This window comes from Rhinolophus sinicus, linkage group LG10 (assembly GCF_036562045.2).
Source record: "Rhinolophus sinicus isolate RSC01 linkage group LG10, ASM3656204v1, whole genome shotgun sequence".
NCBI lineage: Eukaryota > Metazoa > Chordata > Mammalia > Chiroptera > Rhinolophidae > Rhinolophus > Rhinolophus sinicus.
In genome coordinates this window covers 35,319,187-35,336,245 of record NC_133759.1, presented here as the reverse complement: position 1 = coordinate 35,336,245, position 17,059 = coordinate 35,319,187, and the positions used below count along the sequence as shown (strand labels likewise).

Below are 17,059 nucleotides of genomic sequence, written 5' to 3'. Positions count from 1 at the left end.
AAGCACATAGCTACTTTTTAGAAAAAGGAAAACAAGGTACAGCACTTAATTTGTCTTTAAAATAATTAGTAATAGAATATGTTTGCAGTTTTTTTATAACTGTGTTCATTTTTAATGCATTTTTATTATAAATCTACTCATACTAATGTGTTTTGTTTCTCCTTAGCAATGTCTGACCGTCAAGAGAGCGCTCTTATAGAGCTAATGGTTTGTACAATTCGTCAAGCTGCTGAGGCACATCCTCCAGTGGGAAGGGGTACTGGCAAGAGAGTAAGTTATATTAATGAGAAATCTACAAAAAGGTTTTTAATATAATTAACTGTCTTACGTATTTGACAATTATACTGGTATTTGTATCCCTCAATGCATGGTATTTTTGTAAACGACACATGTTGTGGTTCTTCACCTTTATAGCCTGTCAGCTATAATCATGTTCCAAAAATAGATTCTTTTCTTCCATGCTCTGATAGCACCTGTACCTGCTTCTATTCTAGTACTTATAAGAATTTTCACATTTATAGTCTTTTAAAATTGCAGAAAGGCCCTAAAGGTAAACTGCCTAGTTTGCAAGCTCTTCTATTTAACAACTATGTAATCTTTGGATACTTATTTTCTTTGTGCCTTTATTTCCTCACCTGTAATATGGAAGCTAATAATGCAGGTTTAATATTACTAAAGATGAATTGAGATAATCATAGATGGGAAGGCTGGCTCTGGTGATATGAAGAGGTAGGCAGTTCCTCTCTGCAAGAAAAAAATAAGTATGTGTATGGCAACTATACTTGAATTAAAAAGAGCTATATATTCCAGATTTAAAAAAGAGAAAAGGTGTAAAAATTTAAAAATGTAAAAAAACAAACTGACAACATATCAGGGCTTTGGAAATTTACCAAAGATAAAAAACAAATTGACAAGTATTTTTCTTGAAAAACCGCTAAAGCTCCCAGTAAAAGCACCAGGCTTTCTTGCCTGAGGTTACAATATACACACACCTCACTAGTGTGATTGATGAGATCTGTAGTTTTACCAGAGTGGTACTGTCCACAAAAACCAGCAGCTTGCTGTCAGCGGGGTAGACTCAATAAGGCACAAGTAACAAAAGTCCTTTTGTCAACTAGTAATGGCAAACTTGGTAGAAAAGACCAAGGAAAACCCATAGTTGTGATATACAGAGGTTGTGGTCCCAGTTGGTAAGAACAATGGACTGGCCCAGAATCTAACTAAAAAATTCTGGAAATGAGAAATCTATAAAAGAGTTAGATAAGCTATCCACACATTCTTGGCTGACTGGGAAACCTGAGAGAACCCAAGAGAAAACAAGTCAAGCCAAACTTAAGAAATGGCTGAGCTGAACTTTGAATATGCTCTCTAACCTACAAACAGATCAGGTCTCAGAGGAGAGAAGCCTTACAGATTTGAAGTATTTGATTGAGCACAACCTCTGCCCAAATCATTGACTGACGAATAATCTGTTGAAAAACGGGACTCCTAGGAAGACAAGTGAAAAACAATAAGAATAAAAACGCCAAGCAGAGGCCACACATCATGGGAGAGACAAATTGTACTGTTTAAGTTAAAAGTTACTTAATTTTAAAATGAAACTTTAACAGAATAAGATAAAATCCATAGTTACTATATTATCCAGATACGTCCACTTTTCCAGAAAAATTATAGGCAAAGAAACAGTAAAATGTGGCTATACTCAGGGATAAAAGCAGACAATAGAAATGGCTTCTCAGTAGGTCCAGTTGTTGGGTTTAGCAAAGTCTTCAGAGCCCTTTTTGTAAATATGTTCAAAGAAAGGAAAATATGTTCAAAGAATCACAAGAAAAAAAGTGACAAAAAATAAGGGACCTCCGAAATGAAAAACCAAATGGAAATTCTGAATTGAAAAGTAAAAGACAGAAATGTAAAATTCATTAAATGGGCTCAAAAAGAGATTTGAAATGAAAGAAACAGTGAATATGGAGAGAGATTACTAGAAATTATCCATTCTGAAGAAGAGAAAGATAAAAGGATAGAAGATAAATGAACAGTCTGAGAAATCTGATAACAGCCCTAATATATCAGATTTGTGTAATGGGGTCCCAGGAAGAAAGGAGTGAGACAAAGAGGAAGGAAAAACATTTGAAGAAATCATTGCCAAAAACTTCCCAAATTTTATGAGAAACATTAATCCACAGATCTAAAGAGCTTAACAAAACTAAGCAGGATAAACAAAAAAATCACCTGTAGACACAGGATAATCATACTGTTGAAAGCCAAAAACAAAAAATCTTGAAAACATCAAGAGAAAAACAACTCATGTAGAGAGGGCAACAGCATTAGGGTTAGCAGTGGATTTTTTATCAATAAAAGTGGAGGCCAGAAGACATAGAATGACATATTCACTGAAAGACAACAAAATTGCGAGCCAAAAATTCTAAATCCAGTAAAATTATCTTTCAAATATGATGGTAAAATAAAAACATTCCCAGATAAACAAAGATTGCGAGACATGTTGCTAAAAGACCTGCCTTAGAAGAAATACTGAAAGAAGTCCTTTATGCGCTAAAGAATAATACCAGGTGGTAACTAATCAACAGAAAGGAATGAAGAGTACCAGAAATAGCAAATATATGGTGGATATAAAAGGCTGTGTATATTACACATTTTTAAAATTGTTTTCTCTTAATTTCTTTAAAGGGACATGAGATTATTTGAAGCAGTAATCATAACACTATAGTATTAAGATGATATGATATATAGATATATGTGACAATAGCACAAAGAAGAATAAAGAAAATGTAACTATATTGGAGCAAAATTGCCATTTTTTGCTGTTAATTAATTCAGTATTAAGCTGGAGTTGATTTTAATAAGTTAAAGAAGTATAATGTAATCCCTAAAGCAACCACTCATACCTAAAAAGAGAATACAAGATCTACAGAGAAGTTATAATCGTACACTAAAAAACGTTTAACCCCAAAGATGGCAGTTAAGGAGGAACAGAGAAACACAAAAAAAGACGTAAGCTATACAGATAACTATAGCAGAATGGCTGACATAAATTTAACCATATCAAAAATTACATTAAATATGAATACAGGTATAGGAAAGAATCCAAAAAAATGGAGATTGAGGAAACTATGGACTGGGTATGAAATGAAATGATACTAAGGAATTATTGTTTCATTTTGTTGGAGATTGTTTTATTAAGCCTTCCTCTGTCAGAAACATAGTCTTAAATATTTATGGGTGAAATGATACATGAAGAATTTGCCTTAAAATGCTTCAGAAGAAAAAAAACTTTAGGGGAACTGATGAAACAATAACGATAGTATGAGTGTTTTTGAAATTTTCCAAAATAAAATTTAAAAAATATGTATAGTCCCAACTTGGACTGAGAGCCCCTTCAAGCTAATTTCTTGTCCTTTTGACATGTCTTATCATTTTTGGGAGCACTTTCTTGCTTTCTTTTAGAGCAAGATACTCAGGTTCACTTTCTGTCTTTACTGTTTATATTATCTATTGCTATGTAAAAAATTACTTCAAAACTTAGAGGCTTAAAACAATAAGCCTTCATTATCTCATAGTTTCTGTGGGTCAGAAACTTGGGAATGGCTTAGCTGTGATTTTAACTTAGGGTCTTTCATAGGGTTGCAGTTAAGATGTTAGTCAGGACTTTAGCTTCTGAAGGCTTGTTAATTTGCTGTGTCTATAATGGCTCACTCACATGGCTGATTATTTGGTGTTGATTGTTGGTAAGAGGCCTTAGATCCTCACCATGTGGCCACTTTATAAATGTGAACCTCAATGTTTGAGAATATGTGCAAGAAGTAACGGGCTCGTATCTGATTCTTTTTTCTGGGGCTTTATTGTTTTTCAACCTCTTACACATGCAAAATAATCACTTTGGAATGACGTACCAATATTGTATTTAGTTCTGTACAAAGCAAAGGCACTAGATATAAAGTAGAATATATGTCTAGAAAGGTATTCAGGATATTGAGAAGTCTCGAAATTCATTTGACAATATATGAAAGGTCTAAGGATACTGATTTTGGGGAAATAGCTATCTTTGATTATATGATTATTAGGTCAGGCACTTATTTCATCCTCATCTTATTCTCCCTTGGATCATTCGCTTTGGGGGAAGCCAGCAGCAATGTCAGGAGTACATAAACAGCACTAACACTGGAGTATTTCTGTTCTGTGAAACCAACATTATGATGGTAAATTCCTTCAAGATAATAACAAAATGCAGAATACTTTGGGGAAATGATTATCTTAACTGAACTTGAATTTTAATATTTTACTTTTGGAACCACCTATGGTTTAACTAGTTGAATTCAGGCTAAAATGATGGGTATCATCTGCTTGAATTTGTTCAGTGACCACAGGCTGTATATATCCCTCTGTCTTGATTATTGCCTAACAGATTTATGAGTTTAAGTTATAAGGAGATCCAAATATGAATGAGTCTAGCCATATTGTTAGTATATGCTATAAAAATAAGTGAAAATTTATTAACTGCTTGATGGTATTAAAAAAACATTAGTTTCTAAATATTTTTAGAGAAGTGTTTAACATATGAGAGATCACTGTTAACATATTGAGATTAAAACACTAGAAAAATTATTTCTCCATTGGTTCTAATATTTTTATATTTATAACTAGTTTTATAGAAATGTTTATTTTTTTCTTTTAATCTAAGCAAGTAACAAAACTTTAATTATTCTTAAATAAGTAGCTATTTAATAAAGTAGTGTATGTTAACTAGAAATTTGCATGAGGCTAGATGTTTTTATTTTAGTAATTAGTTTGTTACGCTCTTCTTAAAATTCTGTTACATAACCTGCCAGGGCTTCATTATTCCATGTAATATTCTATATTTATAAATTAGTATATGACACTCTTATTCTTTGCCCATTTAAATTTATTTCTAGGTGCTAACTGCCAAAGAAAGGAAAACTCAAATTGATGATAGAAACAAATTGACTGAGCATTTTATTATCACACTTCCTATGTTGCTATCAAAGGTACAGTTTTATTTACATTTTTTGTGATAATATATCACTGAGCTTGCTTATTACACTATACTATTAAAGTAATTACTTCTTTTTTCCTTTGCTTCTCCTCCTTCTAGTATTCTGCAGATGCAGAGAAGGTAGCAAACTTGCTACAAATTCCACAGTATTTTGATCTAGAAATTTATAGCACAGGTAGAATGGAAAAGGTAAGACACTATGAAATCGAAATTCTGCTATTATAGTCATATTTATTAACTGGATTATTTTAATTTTATGTGGTTATATATGTTTATTTGTTATTTGACAGATGCTTATTTTTATTTTTTGTTTATTATCTCAATAGCATAGTTTTTCTTTTTTCCTCCTCAGCATCTGGATGCTTTGTTAAAACAGATTAAGTTTGTTGTGGAGAAACACGTAGAATCAGATGTTCTAGAAGCCTGCAGTAAAACCTACAGTATATTATGCAGTGAAGAATATACCATCCAGAACAGAGTTGACATCGCTCGAAGCCAGCTGATTGATGAGTTTGTAGATCGATTCAATCATTCTGTGGAAGATCTGTTGCAAGAGGTCTGTTTAAAGTTAATGTGTACATATAATATTTCTAGCTAATAATTATGCAAGGTAGCTGAGTGTGTAAATTATTTTCATTTTAAAATAAAATTTAGTAGAATTCTCTACCCCATTTAGAACTTAGCATAATTATTGCAATTGTTCACTTTATTTTTCTTTTTTTTAAAATCTGTTTTATAAAAGTGAGATTTTTTTTTTCTCTTAAGAAAAATCTTTTTAAGGACTGGCTTTTCTTAAATCATTTTTCATTTTCTATTCCTGGAAACTAATTTGCTTTTAATAGTACTAAATGATCATGATGTGCTAATGAGTAGAACATAAAAGTTAAGTGTGTTTAGAAGGAATGACTGATTACCCATGGTGTGCCCAAGATAGCAGCAAACATCTCCAACTGGTAATTTTTATAATTATTTGTGATTCACGCCTCCTTTTCTCTGCCTCCAATCTGTATAAGGCAACCTGGAACCCTCATAGTTTTCTGTGCTCTGACTAAAGGCTGATACGATTTTGTTTTTAATGCATGTAACCAAATGTTCCCTACGTTTAAATTTAATTTTAACTTTCCAAAAAAATTTTTTCAACCATTTTATTTTTCATTGTGATTTTGAAGCTACAGAAGTAACTGACAGCCAGTAAAATGTTGGAAATAACTATTAAATCTTTAAAGTACATACCCTTTCACTCAATAATTTCAAGAAATTTATCTTAAAGTATTCATCAGAAAAGTGTATAAAGTCATGTTTATGACATTGTTTAAAATGCAAAAATTGGTTATCCCTTGGTGTTGGAATATAGGTGTTTTTTATTTTTTTGGTTTTTTGCTTTGTATTTTACTATTTACCAACAGTGAATTTGTACTGTTTATATAATAGAAAAGAATTTTTCTTTAGGCAGTATTAATAGACTTTCAGGTGAATTTGAGAATGAGTAAAGTTATAGTAATGAGGTGATGTCTACTTTTTATTTATAGGGAGAAGAAGCTGATGATGATGATATTTACAATGTTCTTTCTACATTAAAGCGGTTAACTTCTTTTCACAAGTACGTGGTTTTATTTAAAGTAGATATGCTGAATAACAAATACTAACCAACATAAAACAGATTGGTTTACTTTTTGTTTAGCATCCATATAACAATGGGAAATTTTAGAGAAATAGTGAGATATACTGTATTGTTTTTTCTTTATTCAGATTTTTTTCAGATAAATTATGGGGTTTTATTATAATTTGGTTACTTAAGAAGGAAGATTTATCATCCAGTGTAATGAATGCACACTGTAAAGGTTTAAGTTAATCAGTATTTTCAACAAATTTGATGAGCCTATAAGCTTGAGTTTCATAGGCATAATTTTCAATTGATAGCTTTTAAAAATCTTACTAAATAAGAAAGAGTGTTTGGGGGAATACCATGAAGGTTATTTCTGAGCTTTTATTCCTGAATTGTTCTTGTTTATTTATGTAGACAGAATAGTCGGATTTGAATAAGGAAAAAAAGCTCATTCAATGAAATAAATGTCATTTTCAGATTGTAATTTGTATGTCCCTTTATTGATGGGTTTGTAAATCAATTCAGCATTATTGTTTTGAAGTCTTCAGCCCATGTAAATAGCTACACTAAATTTATTGAGCGTTGCCATATTTTCTTTCCCCTGGTTTTGTCAATTCTCTTTTTCAAAAATACATGTGTTTGTATTTTGAAATTGTGAATGGATTTTAAAATATATTGGTTTAAGGTATTTTTAAAAAGAAAGAAAGTTTACCCATGTGGAATATAAGCTTAGATGGACCATGTGGTAGTAACCTTCACTGAAATACATGAAATTTTATTGTTATTGGTTTCTTTCAATGAATTCCTTCCTAATATCAGCTTGAGCTCTCTCCATACCCCTCCTATTCTCCCTCTCTTGTTTACCCCTTCCTTCCTTCCTTCCTTCCTTCCTTCCTTCCTTCCTTCCTTCCTTCCTTCCTAAGAGCCCTCAAACATTTTTATTACAGATCTTTTTCAATTTTGCAGTTCTTCCAGTCACTGAAAGTAAGCTCAAATTTAAGTTTTCTTGTACTCTAGAATAAAGTTAATACATTTTTGTTTATTTTAGTGCTCATGACCTTACAAAATGGGATCTGTTTGGTAATTGCTACAGATTATTGAAGACTGGAATTGAACATGGAGCTATGCCAGAACAGGTAGGAGTTTATTAATATTCCTTCTATGTCGGTTTGGAAAGCTAAGCTTTTCTGTCACCACACAGGATTATCAAAAGCCTTTCATAGAAAGTAATTGATAATTCTTTAATATAGCCACCTCCTTTGAGAATTGTTGCCATAGTGACAGAATGCTGCCTGTACATGTATTGTATATCTTCAGGTTTGAGCAGGAAAAAAATGGAGAACCATTGCTATGATGTTCTTAAAATTTTAATATTAAGGTGAACATTACTACTCTTCTAGGGAAAATATCAATGCTTACTATAGTAGCCGTTTCAAAACTTGATTAATTCAATATAATGAAAATTTCTGATCATGACTGTATTTCAGTCACTATTCTAGGTATTGATAATAGTAAGTGTGGCTTAATTTTTCTTATAGCACCATAGGTAAATTGGTTTGGGAACTTCTAGCAGATTGTAGAACTTTTTGCATTCATATGTAAGTTGGAGAGGAAAGGGCAGGATTCAACAAACTTTCTCTAGTCTGGAAGAGACTTAGAATAGCCAACATAATTCTATATAAGAATTGTCATTAATTAATTGTTAATTGACAGCTAAGTTATTGTAATTAATTTTATACTTGTTACAATTAATTTTATTGTTAATCATTACAATTATTGTTGATAACAATTACAACCTGTTGTTAATGAAGAGTTATTTTGTGCACTGCAGACATTCATTTATGTTAACCAAAATACCAACCCCATAGTTATGTACAGGTACTGTTTGGGGGTGAGATCTCATCTATTCTCATTTGGTAATATGGAATGCTTAGATGATACTTCAATATGCTAAAGCAGTAAGAATTTCAATAGATGTAACAATTATAATTTTATATTAAAAGTTAATCACAGAAACAGTGCTGAGTTATTGCTATGATTAATTTTTTAAGTTGCCTAACACTGTTCATGCTTTTTATCCCTTCTTTATGTAATAGCTACTCGTAATAATAAATGTCGCTGGTTATGTTAGGTATTTTTATTGTAGTTTGTGGAAAGAGGCTAAATATTTGACCCGATTGTTTTTCTTCATTTATTACTGACTCTTCAACTTCCATCCTCTCTTCATCTCAAACTTTTTAATAGCCTAAATACAATTCAGTGATATTCTCAAGCTGTGATTCAAAGTTGAAAGGGAATGATAAAGTTAAGATATTCCTTTTCTGGTTTTCTCATTTTCCTCAAGAAGAGAATAAGAGTAACACAACTCTGTTTCATTTACGGGTTATCACTATGTCTAAATTTATTTTTTAATTCACTGCATTGTCATTTATTGTCTTAGAACTGACTTGTAAAAGTCTCACAGTGTTGTCTTCTATGGTTATTTCGATTTTCTATTAGTTTTCACTGCATATGTATTACTTGCCCTATTTTATTTTAAGTTTTTAAAATAAGAGAACGTATTTATGTGACATTTACTTTAACTTTTTGTTAACTTCTTAGACACATATTCTTAAACTTGAATCGTGTGAAGTTTGAGTGCATCACTACTAGATTATACTCTTCTTTATTTTAGCAATTAGAAATTGTTTAGCATTCAGTAGCTCTTAGAAACATCTCTTTAGATACCCAGTATTGAAAATCCAAAACTATATTCAAACAATTCTTCGTAGAACCATGCAAGCTCATATTTTAGATTCCAACTCTGTACTTTCAATTAGAATCCAGAGAAAACATCCTTTTGGAGCAAGGATATCAATGAACTACCAAAATGTTTGCTATTATTAACCCTCAGTTGTACTTAACATTTTGAAGATACCTTAAAATTTACTGTCTAGCTATTTTGGGGAAATGTATTGTCCATATGCTTAACTGTTTTGTGTGTTCAACTAGAATTTTCCCAATCCCACTCTTCAGGGTTAACAGAATTTTTTTTTCTTCTTCCATGCCAGTACTGTTTTAACTATTATAGTAATAGCTTCAGAATATGTAAGACCAAAATTTAAAAGAATTTATCTATTCTTATGATAACTTTTTAAAGTGAAATTATAGAGAACTTATAATTAAAAATGAATTTTATCTCCTTCACCTGATTCATCAATTGTCAGTAGTTTTTCACAATTGCACACTTACGTGCCTTCTCCCCCTCCCCCTCCCCCTCTATTTATCTGTATATTTATATATTAATATAAGTTTAAATCCTCTCTATATTTATATATTTATCAATGTAAAACATATATTAATAATATGTTTTACAACAATTTTTCCCCAGCCCAGAATCCAAACCATATAGTTATGTCCTTCTTTTTCCCCCTCTCTCTTCATCTGGACTGGTTTCTTTGTCTTTTTTTTAATCTGGTGTTTGTCTTTCATAGCGTTAACATTGGGAAGAGTACACACCACTTATTTTATAAAAGGTTCTTGATTTAGTTTTGTCTGCTCTACGTATTTAGATTTAGATTATACATTCTGGGCAAAAATTCTACTTAAATAATATTCTGTCATCAGTGTGTCACATCAGGAAGTACATGATGTCAATTTATTTACTATTGGTGATATTAACTTAGATCACTTAAGTAAGGTGGGGTCTGTAAAGTTTCTGCTGTGTAGAGTTACCATTTTATTGTTTTTCAATTATAAGTAATTTGTGGGAAGATTTTTAAAAACTATATAAATAGTCCTGTTTCTTATCAAATTTTGCTGTAATAATTTTAGCATTCATTTATGATTCTTGCCTGACTCACTTATTACTCTCATGGTCAAAAAATGGTAACCGAAATGGTGATTTTCTAACTGTCATTTATTTTCTATTTAATTGTTGGCATTCTGCTATCAGGAAGAACTTTTTCTTCTCCCTTTATTAATTTATTCATTCATTTTTTACATTTTAAATTCATTTTTTAAAATCTGTCAGTGTGGACTTATGCAATCCTGTTTTTTTCCTATCTACTCCACTGGTTAAAATTGATTACTATTGTTATTTATTTTGGTGCTCAAAATATTGCAGATTTAGCAAGAGGGAATTCCTTTCAAACCTGTTCTTGTGTGCTTTAGATAATGTTTTTGAGCACTTCCGTCCTTTCTGGCACAAGAATATGTTCAAGTGTCTGTTGATGTCCTCCCCTATGCTAGTGAATTTTTAACCTCTGAAAAGTATTAAAAGTTATTACAATTCTATAACCAAAATTATTAACTTACAAAGAATCCATATTTCAAAGTTTATTGTAGTAGTCATACGATTTTTTGTGAAATAAAGGCAATAAATATTTAAATTGTCCTTATTCTGTTTTGGGGCTTTGTGCCTATTTCTTGTTGATATACTTGAAAGTTTAAACCTTATCTTAGATAACATGTAAGAAAAATAAAATAATAAAATGTTAAGCTTCTGCTTTAATAATATAGTTTCCAAAATTATCTGTTAATTCTAACAATTGAAAACTCATAAAAAAATTTGTAAATTATTTTGGTAAAGATAGGCATACCTTATTTTATGGCATTCAACTTTATTATACTTTGCATATATATTGTGTGTGTGTGTGTGTGTGTGTGTGTGTGTGTGTGTTTAATTAAAGTTTATTGGGGTGACAATTGTTAGTTACATTGTGTTTTTTACAAATTAAAGGTTTGTGGCAACGCTGAGTTAAGTCATTTTTCCAACAGCATTTACTCACTTTGTGTCTCTCTCACATTTTGATAATTCTCACAATGTTTCAAACTTTTTCATTATTATTATATTTGTTATAGTGATCAGTGATCCTTGATGCTACTATTGTAATTGTTTCAGGGCACTACAAACTGCACCCATATAAGATGGAGAACTTAATAAATGTGTGTATGTTCTGACTACTCCATTACCTGTGGTGATCTTGTCTCTCTTCCTCTCCTTGGACTTCCCTGTTCCCTGGGACACAACAATATTGAAATTAGTTCAATTAATAACCGTACAATGTCCTCTAAGTGTTGGAATGAAAGGAAAAGTCACATGTCTCTTACTTTAAATCAAAATGATTAGAAATTCTGAAGCTTATTGAGGAAGGCATGTTGAAAGCTGATATGGATGAAAGTTAGGCCTCTTGAGCCAAACAGCCAAGTTGTGAATGCGAAGGAAATTAAAAGTGCCACTCCAGGGAACATACTAATAAGAATGTGAAACATCCTTATTGCTAATATGGAGGAAGTATTAATTGTCTGAATAGAAGACCAAACCAGCCACGACATTCCCTTAAGCTAAAACCTAATCCAAAGCAAGACCTTACCTAACTCTAATTCTGTGAGGACTGAGAGAGATGAGGAAGCTGCAGTAGAAAAATTTGAAATATTAGAGGTTCGTTCATGAGGTTTAAGGAAAGAAGCTGTCTCCATAATATAAAAGTGCAAGGTGAAGCAGCCAATGCTGATGTAGAAGCTGCAGTCTTATCCGGAAGATCTAGCTAAGATAATTATGAAGGTGGCTGCAAAGTAAACAACAGATTTTCAATGTAGATGAAACAGTCTTGTATTGGAAGAAGATGCCATCTAGGACTTTCATAGCTAGAGAGAAGTCAATACCTGGCTTCAAAGGACTGGGTGATTTCTCTTGTTAGGGGCGAATGCAGCTGGTGATTTTCAGTTGAAGCCAATTCTCATTTATCATTCTGGAAATCCTAGGACCCTAAAGAATTATGCTGTATCTACTCTGCTTGTGCTCTATACATGGAACAGCCTGGACAACAGAACATCTGTGTACAGCACAGTTTACTGAATATTTTAAGCCCACTTTTGAGACCTACTCAGAAAAAAATATTTCTTTCAAAATACTACTATTCACTGACAATGCACCTGGTCACCCCAGAGCTCTGATGGAGATGTACAACGAGATTATTGTTGTTTTCATGCCCTATAACACAACGTCCATTCTACAGCCCATAGATCAAGGAGTAGTTTTTACTTTCAAGTCTTATTTAAGAAATACGTTTCGTAGGGATATAGCTGTCATAGAGGCAGATTCCTCTGATGGATCTGGGCAAAGTAAATTGAACACCTTCTGGGAAGGATTCACCATTCTAAATGCATTAAGACCATTTGTGATTCATGGGAAGAGGTAAAATTCTAACAGGAGTTTGGGAGAAGTTGATTCCAACCCTCATTGGATAGGTTATGGCTTATTATATAAATAATGGAGTCATGCATTCTTTAGAAGCATGTTGATGGATTCATACTTTCCTTAGAAGAGTACACATTTATTTCCTTGACTTGGCTTAGAAATTATTTCAATTACCCACTTCTAACTGTTCCTTGGGTGTGTCATATAAAAACCTTTTGGGACTTGCCACACACACACACACCAAATATACCACCTACGTAGTCATTATTGACCAAACATGTATTTGAGTTTCAGGTCCTGAGGATATAGGTATATTAGAAGCAGTTCTTAATCTCAAAAGACTTTTGATTTTTTTTTAAATCTACCTCCTGAATATTTCTTCTCATTATCATTTTTCCAGCCCTGCCACCATTTCTTTAGTTTAATCTCTCATTGTCTCTTGTGAATCACAGTAGCAGCTGTCTATTTTGTCTTAATAACCTCAATTTCACTCTCTCTCCAATCTAGGCTCTGTTTAAGTAATTTTTAACTATATGCATCAGGTAGCATTATGGAGGTTTTGTTTTTTAATACTGACGTACTCTCAAATACCGTTGTGAGAATAAATTGGTATAATCCTATTAAAAGGTTATTTGTCACTCTCCATCAAAATTAAAAGTGGACATACCCTTCATCTGAGCATTTGTAGTTCTGGGAATTTAGACTACAGATATTGTATAAATAATGGATATATATACTTGGACATGTGTATGAATGTTCATTTTAGCATTCTTTATAAAAATTTAAATATCCATCAATAGAGGACTGGTTAGATATGGTAGGATAGTTTTGATTCTGTGCAATGCTAAACAACTATAAAAAATGATGTGGATGCTATTTATGCTATAATATTCTATGTGAAAAGAAATTTAATGAAAAAGGAAAGGAGCAAAATAGTATGTAAATTTAAAAGGATGATAAGATCTATATATACATATTTCTTTTAGTTGACAAGTATTTCTGGGATGATAAATAAGAAACTGTTAGTGGTTTTCTTGGTTGAAAACTACAGATCTTTAGTGTGGTCAAAAAACTTAATTTGAATTGTACAGCATTATACTGTTGGATATTTTATTATGTGTATCTATTGCTTTTTAAAATTAAAAGCCAGATATTTAGTAATGAACAACTGGAAACTGAAAATTTTAAAGTATGTGCCCTTTACAATAGCACCAAAAACATTCAATACTTAGGTATAATTCTTACAAAATATTTGTAAAAACTATAAAACACTAATGAAAGAAATCATCTTAAGTGAAGATATATCATGTTCATGCATTTTGGGACTCAATATTGTTAAAATGTCAATTCTCCCCCAAGTAATCTTAGATTTAATATAATTCCATTTAAAATCCCAGCAGAATTTTTTGTAGAAAATGACAAATTGATTAAAATTTATATGGAAAGGCAAAAGAAATAAAATAACCAAAGTAACTGAAAAAAGAACAAACTTAGATGCCTGATTTCAAACGGTAACTTAGTGTAGTGTTGAAGAAACGATGGATATATAGGTCAAGGGAACAACATAGAGGACACAGTAATAGACCCACACATACATGGTCAGTTGGTTTTTGACAAAGGTGTCAAGGCAGTTCTTCGGAGAAAGGATAATCTTTTCAACAAATGGTACTGAAACAATTGGATATCCATATGCAAAAACATGAATTTTATATATATATAAACTGAAATAGACCAAAGACATGAATGTAAAACCTGCAGCTATAAATATCTAGAAGAGCACATAAGAGAAAATCTTTGGGACCTTTAGTTAATCAAAGATTTCTTAGATACAATACCAAAAGCATTATCCATAAGAGAAAAAATGCAAACGTTAAAATTAAGCACTTCTGCTCGTAAGAGACAGTGTTAAGAGAATTGAAAAGACAAGCCAATAAACTGGTAAATATCTGCAAGTCACATGTTTGATCTCCAACTTCTACCCAAAAATATGAAGATCTCTCAAAATTCAGGTTTTAGAAAAACAGCCCAGTTTTTTTAAACGAACAAAAGAATTAAATAGCTATTTCATCAAAGAAGATGATGACAAATAAGCACACGAAAAGAAACTTATTGGAGAAATTCAAATTAAAACCACCATGAGATACCACTACAAATCTTTTAGAAAGCTTTTGGAACTTCTATACATTGGGAATGCAAAATACTAGTCATTTTGGAAAGCAGTTGGCAATTTCTTATAAAGTTAAATATACACTTCCATATGACCCAGCAGTCCATCTCCTAGGTGTCTATAAAAGTGAAATGAAAAATTAAGTTCACATTAAAACTTATACCTGAATGTTTATAGAGGCTGTATGAATAATTGCCCCAAACTGCAAACAACTCAAATGTCCATCACCTGGTGAATGTATGAAAACAAATTGTAGGCTAACATCTATACAGTAGAATACTACCTCAGTAATAAAATAGAAGGAACTACATGTAACAGTGTAGATGAATCTCACCTCAGTAGCATTATACAGAGTCAAAGAAGCCAGATGCACAGTTACATGTATAATTACATTATACGTTATGGAAAAGGTGAAACTGTAAGGGCAAAAAACATAACCTCCAGGATAGGATAGGTGCTGAGTACAAAAGGGCATGGGAATTTTAGAGATAAGGGAACTGTTCTATATCTTGATTGTTTTGGTGGTTTCGTGACTATACATTGTCAAAACTCAAAGACTTGTATGCTGAAAACAGTAAATTACGCTTTATATATAAATTATGCCATAGTCTTTTACAAATGAAAAAGGATAAAAATTAAAGGAGAACAGTAATTGTTTCTCATACTTACTGAAAGCCATTTCAAAGCCTGCACAATGTATATTTTGAGGTTCACAAAACCCCAGACCAAAACACAACCACAAGAACAAAAGAAAATATTTATCAAGAGGTGGAAATTTTAGAAGCAGGAACCACAGGAAAATTTGATACAATCTTTATTCTTATACTTGAGCCTTCTGCCAAAGCTCAGTTACATAATGATTGCAAAAAATATTTAAAATAAAATATAAAAAAAGTTGCTAAATTCTTTTTTTTAACTGAGGTATTAATTGACATACAAGAAACATAATTTGATATTTGTATATATTGTGATCACCACAATAAGTCTAGTTAACATCTGTCACCATACAGTTACAGAATTTTTTTTTCATGTGACAGAACTTTTAAGATCTACTCTCTAACCAACTTTAATATGCATTACAGTATTATTAACTATAGCCGCCAGGATGCTGTACATTACAACCCCATGACTTATTTATTTTATAACTGGAAGTTTGTAACTTTTGGCTCCCATCACCCATTCCAACCACCCCTTACCTCCTGCCTCTGGCAATCACTGTTTTTCATATCAATGATCTTCGCTGACTTTTTTTTCAGATTCCACATATAAGTGAGATCATACTTTGTCTTTCTCTGTCTGACTTATTTTACTCAGTATAATGCCCTCAAGGTCCATCCATGTTATCACAAATGGCAAGATTTCCTTCTTTTTATGGTTGAATAATATTCTATTGTATATATATATATACTTGGGGTGCCAAAAAATGTATGCAAGTGGACACTTTGGTCAGCGTTGCTCAAGCAGTAGTTTGCAGTAATCAGAAGTGTCTGGACGCTGATGGTAGACACTTTGAGCACCTCTTGTAATTGTAAAAGTCAGATGTAATTTGTATTCATCTTTTGTTATCGGTATATATTGAGTATTACAATTTTAATACAGTTTTCCTTTCTTAAAATGTGTATACATTTTTTTGGCATCCTCTGTATATACCATATTTTCATCCATTCATTTGTCAGTGGACATAAGTTGTTTCTATATCTTGGTTATTATAAATTACACTGCAGTAAACATGGGCATGCATATGTATCTTTTCGAGTTAGTATTTTAGGTTTCTTTGAGTAAATACCCAGAAGTGAATTGCTGGATCATACTGTAGTTCTGTTTTAAATTTTTTTTTTTTTTTGAGGGCCTCCATACTCTTTTTCATAGCTGCATCAATTTACAGGCATACCTCAGAGATATTGAGGATTTGGTTCCAGACCACCACAATAAAACAAGTTGTAAGTAATCTTTTTGCTGGTGAAGGGTCTTTCCCTCATAACCACCTATGAGAAACTTATACAAAACTTTGTGGAATACAATTTGAATATTTCTAGTATATAGTTCCATAGACATGTAGAAAGAAAGGAAGTATTT

The 17,059-nt window shown here is 31.8% G+C and overlaps 1 protein-coding gene across 3 annotated transcripts in view; it reads left to right on the top strand.

The window, feature by feature from the left end:
• STAG1 (STAG1 cohesin complex component) overlaps window positions 1-17,059 on the top strand; it is a 354,251-nt gene that overhangs the window by 281,457 nt on the left and 55,735 nt on the right. For all 3 annotated transcript variants that reach the window (XM_019747971.2, XM_019747962.2, XM_074312886.1), the window contains 6 exons: window positions 167-270; window positions 4,929-5,021; window positions 5,129-5,218; window positions 5,382-5,585; window positions 6,559-6,629; window positions 7,684-7,771. In XM_019747971.2, coding sequence (XP_019603530.1) covers window positions 167-270; window positions 4,929-5,021; window positions 5,129-5,218; window positions 5,382-5,585; window positions 6,559-6,629; window positions 7,684-7,771 — 650 coding nt within the window. The remainder of the gene's footprint in view (window positions 1-166; window positions 271-4,928; window positions 5,022-5,128; window positions 5,219-5,381; window positions 5,586-6,558; window positions 6,630-7,683; window positions 7,772-17,059) is intronic.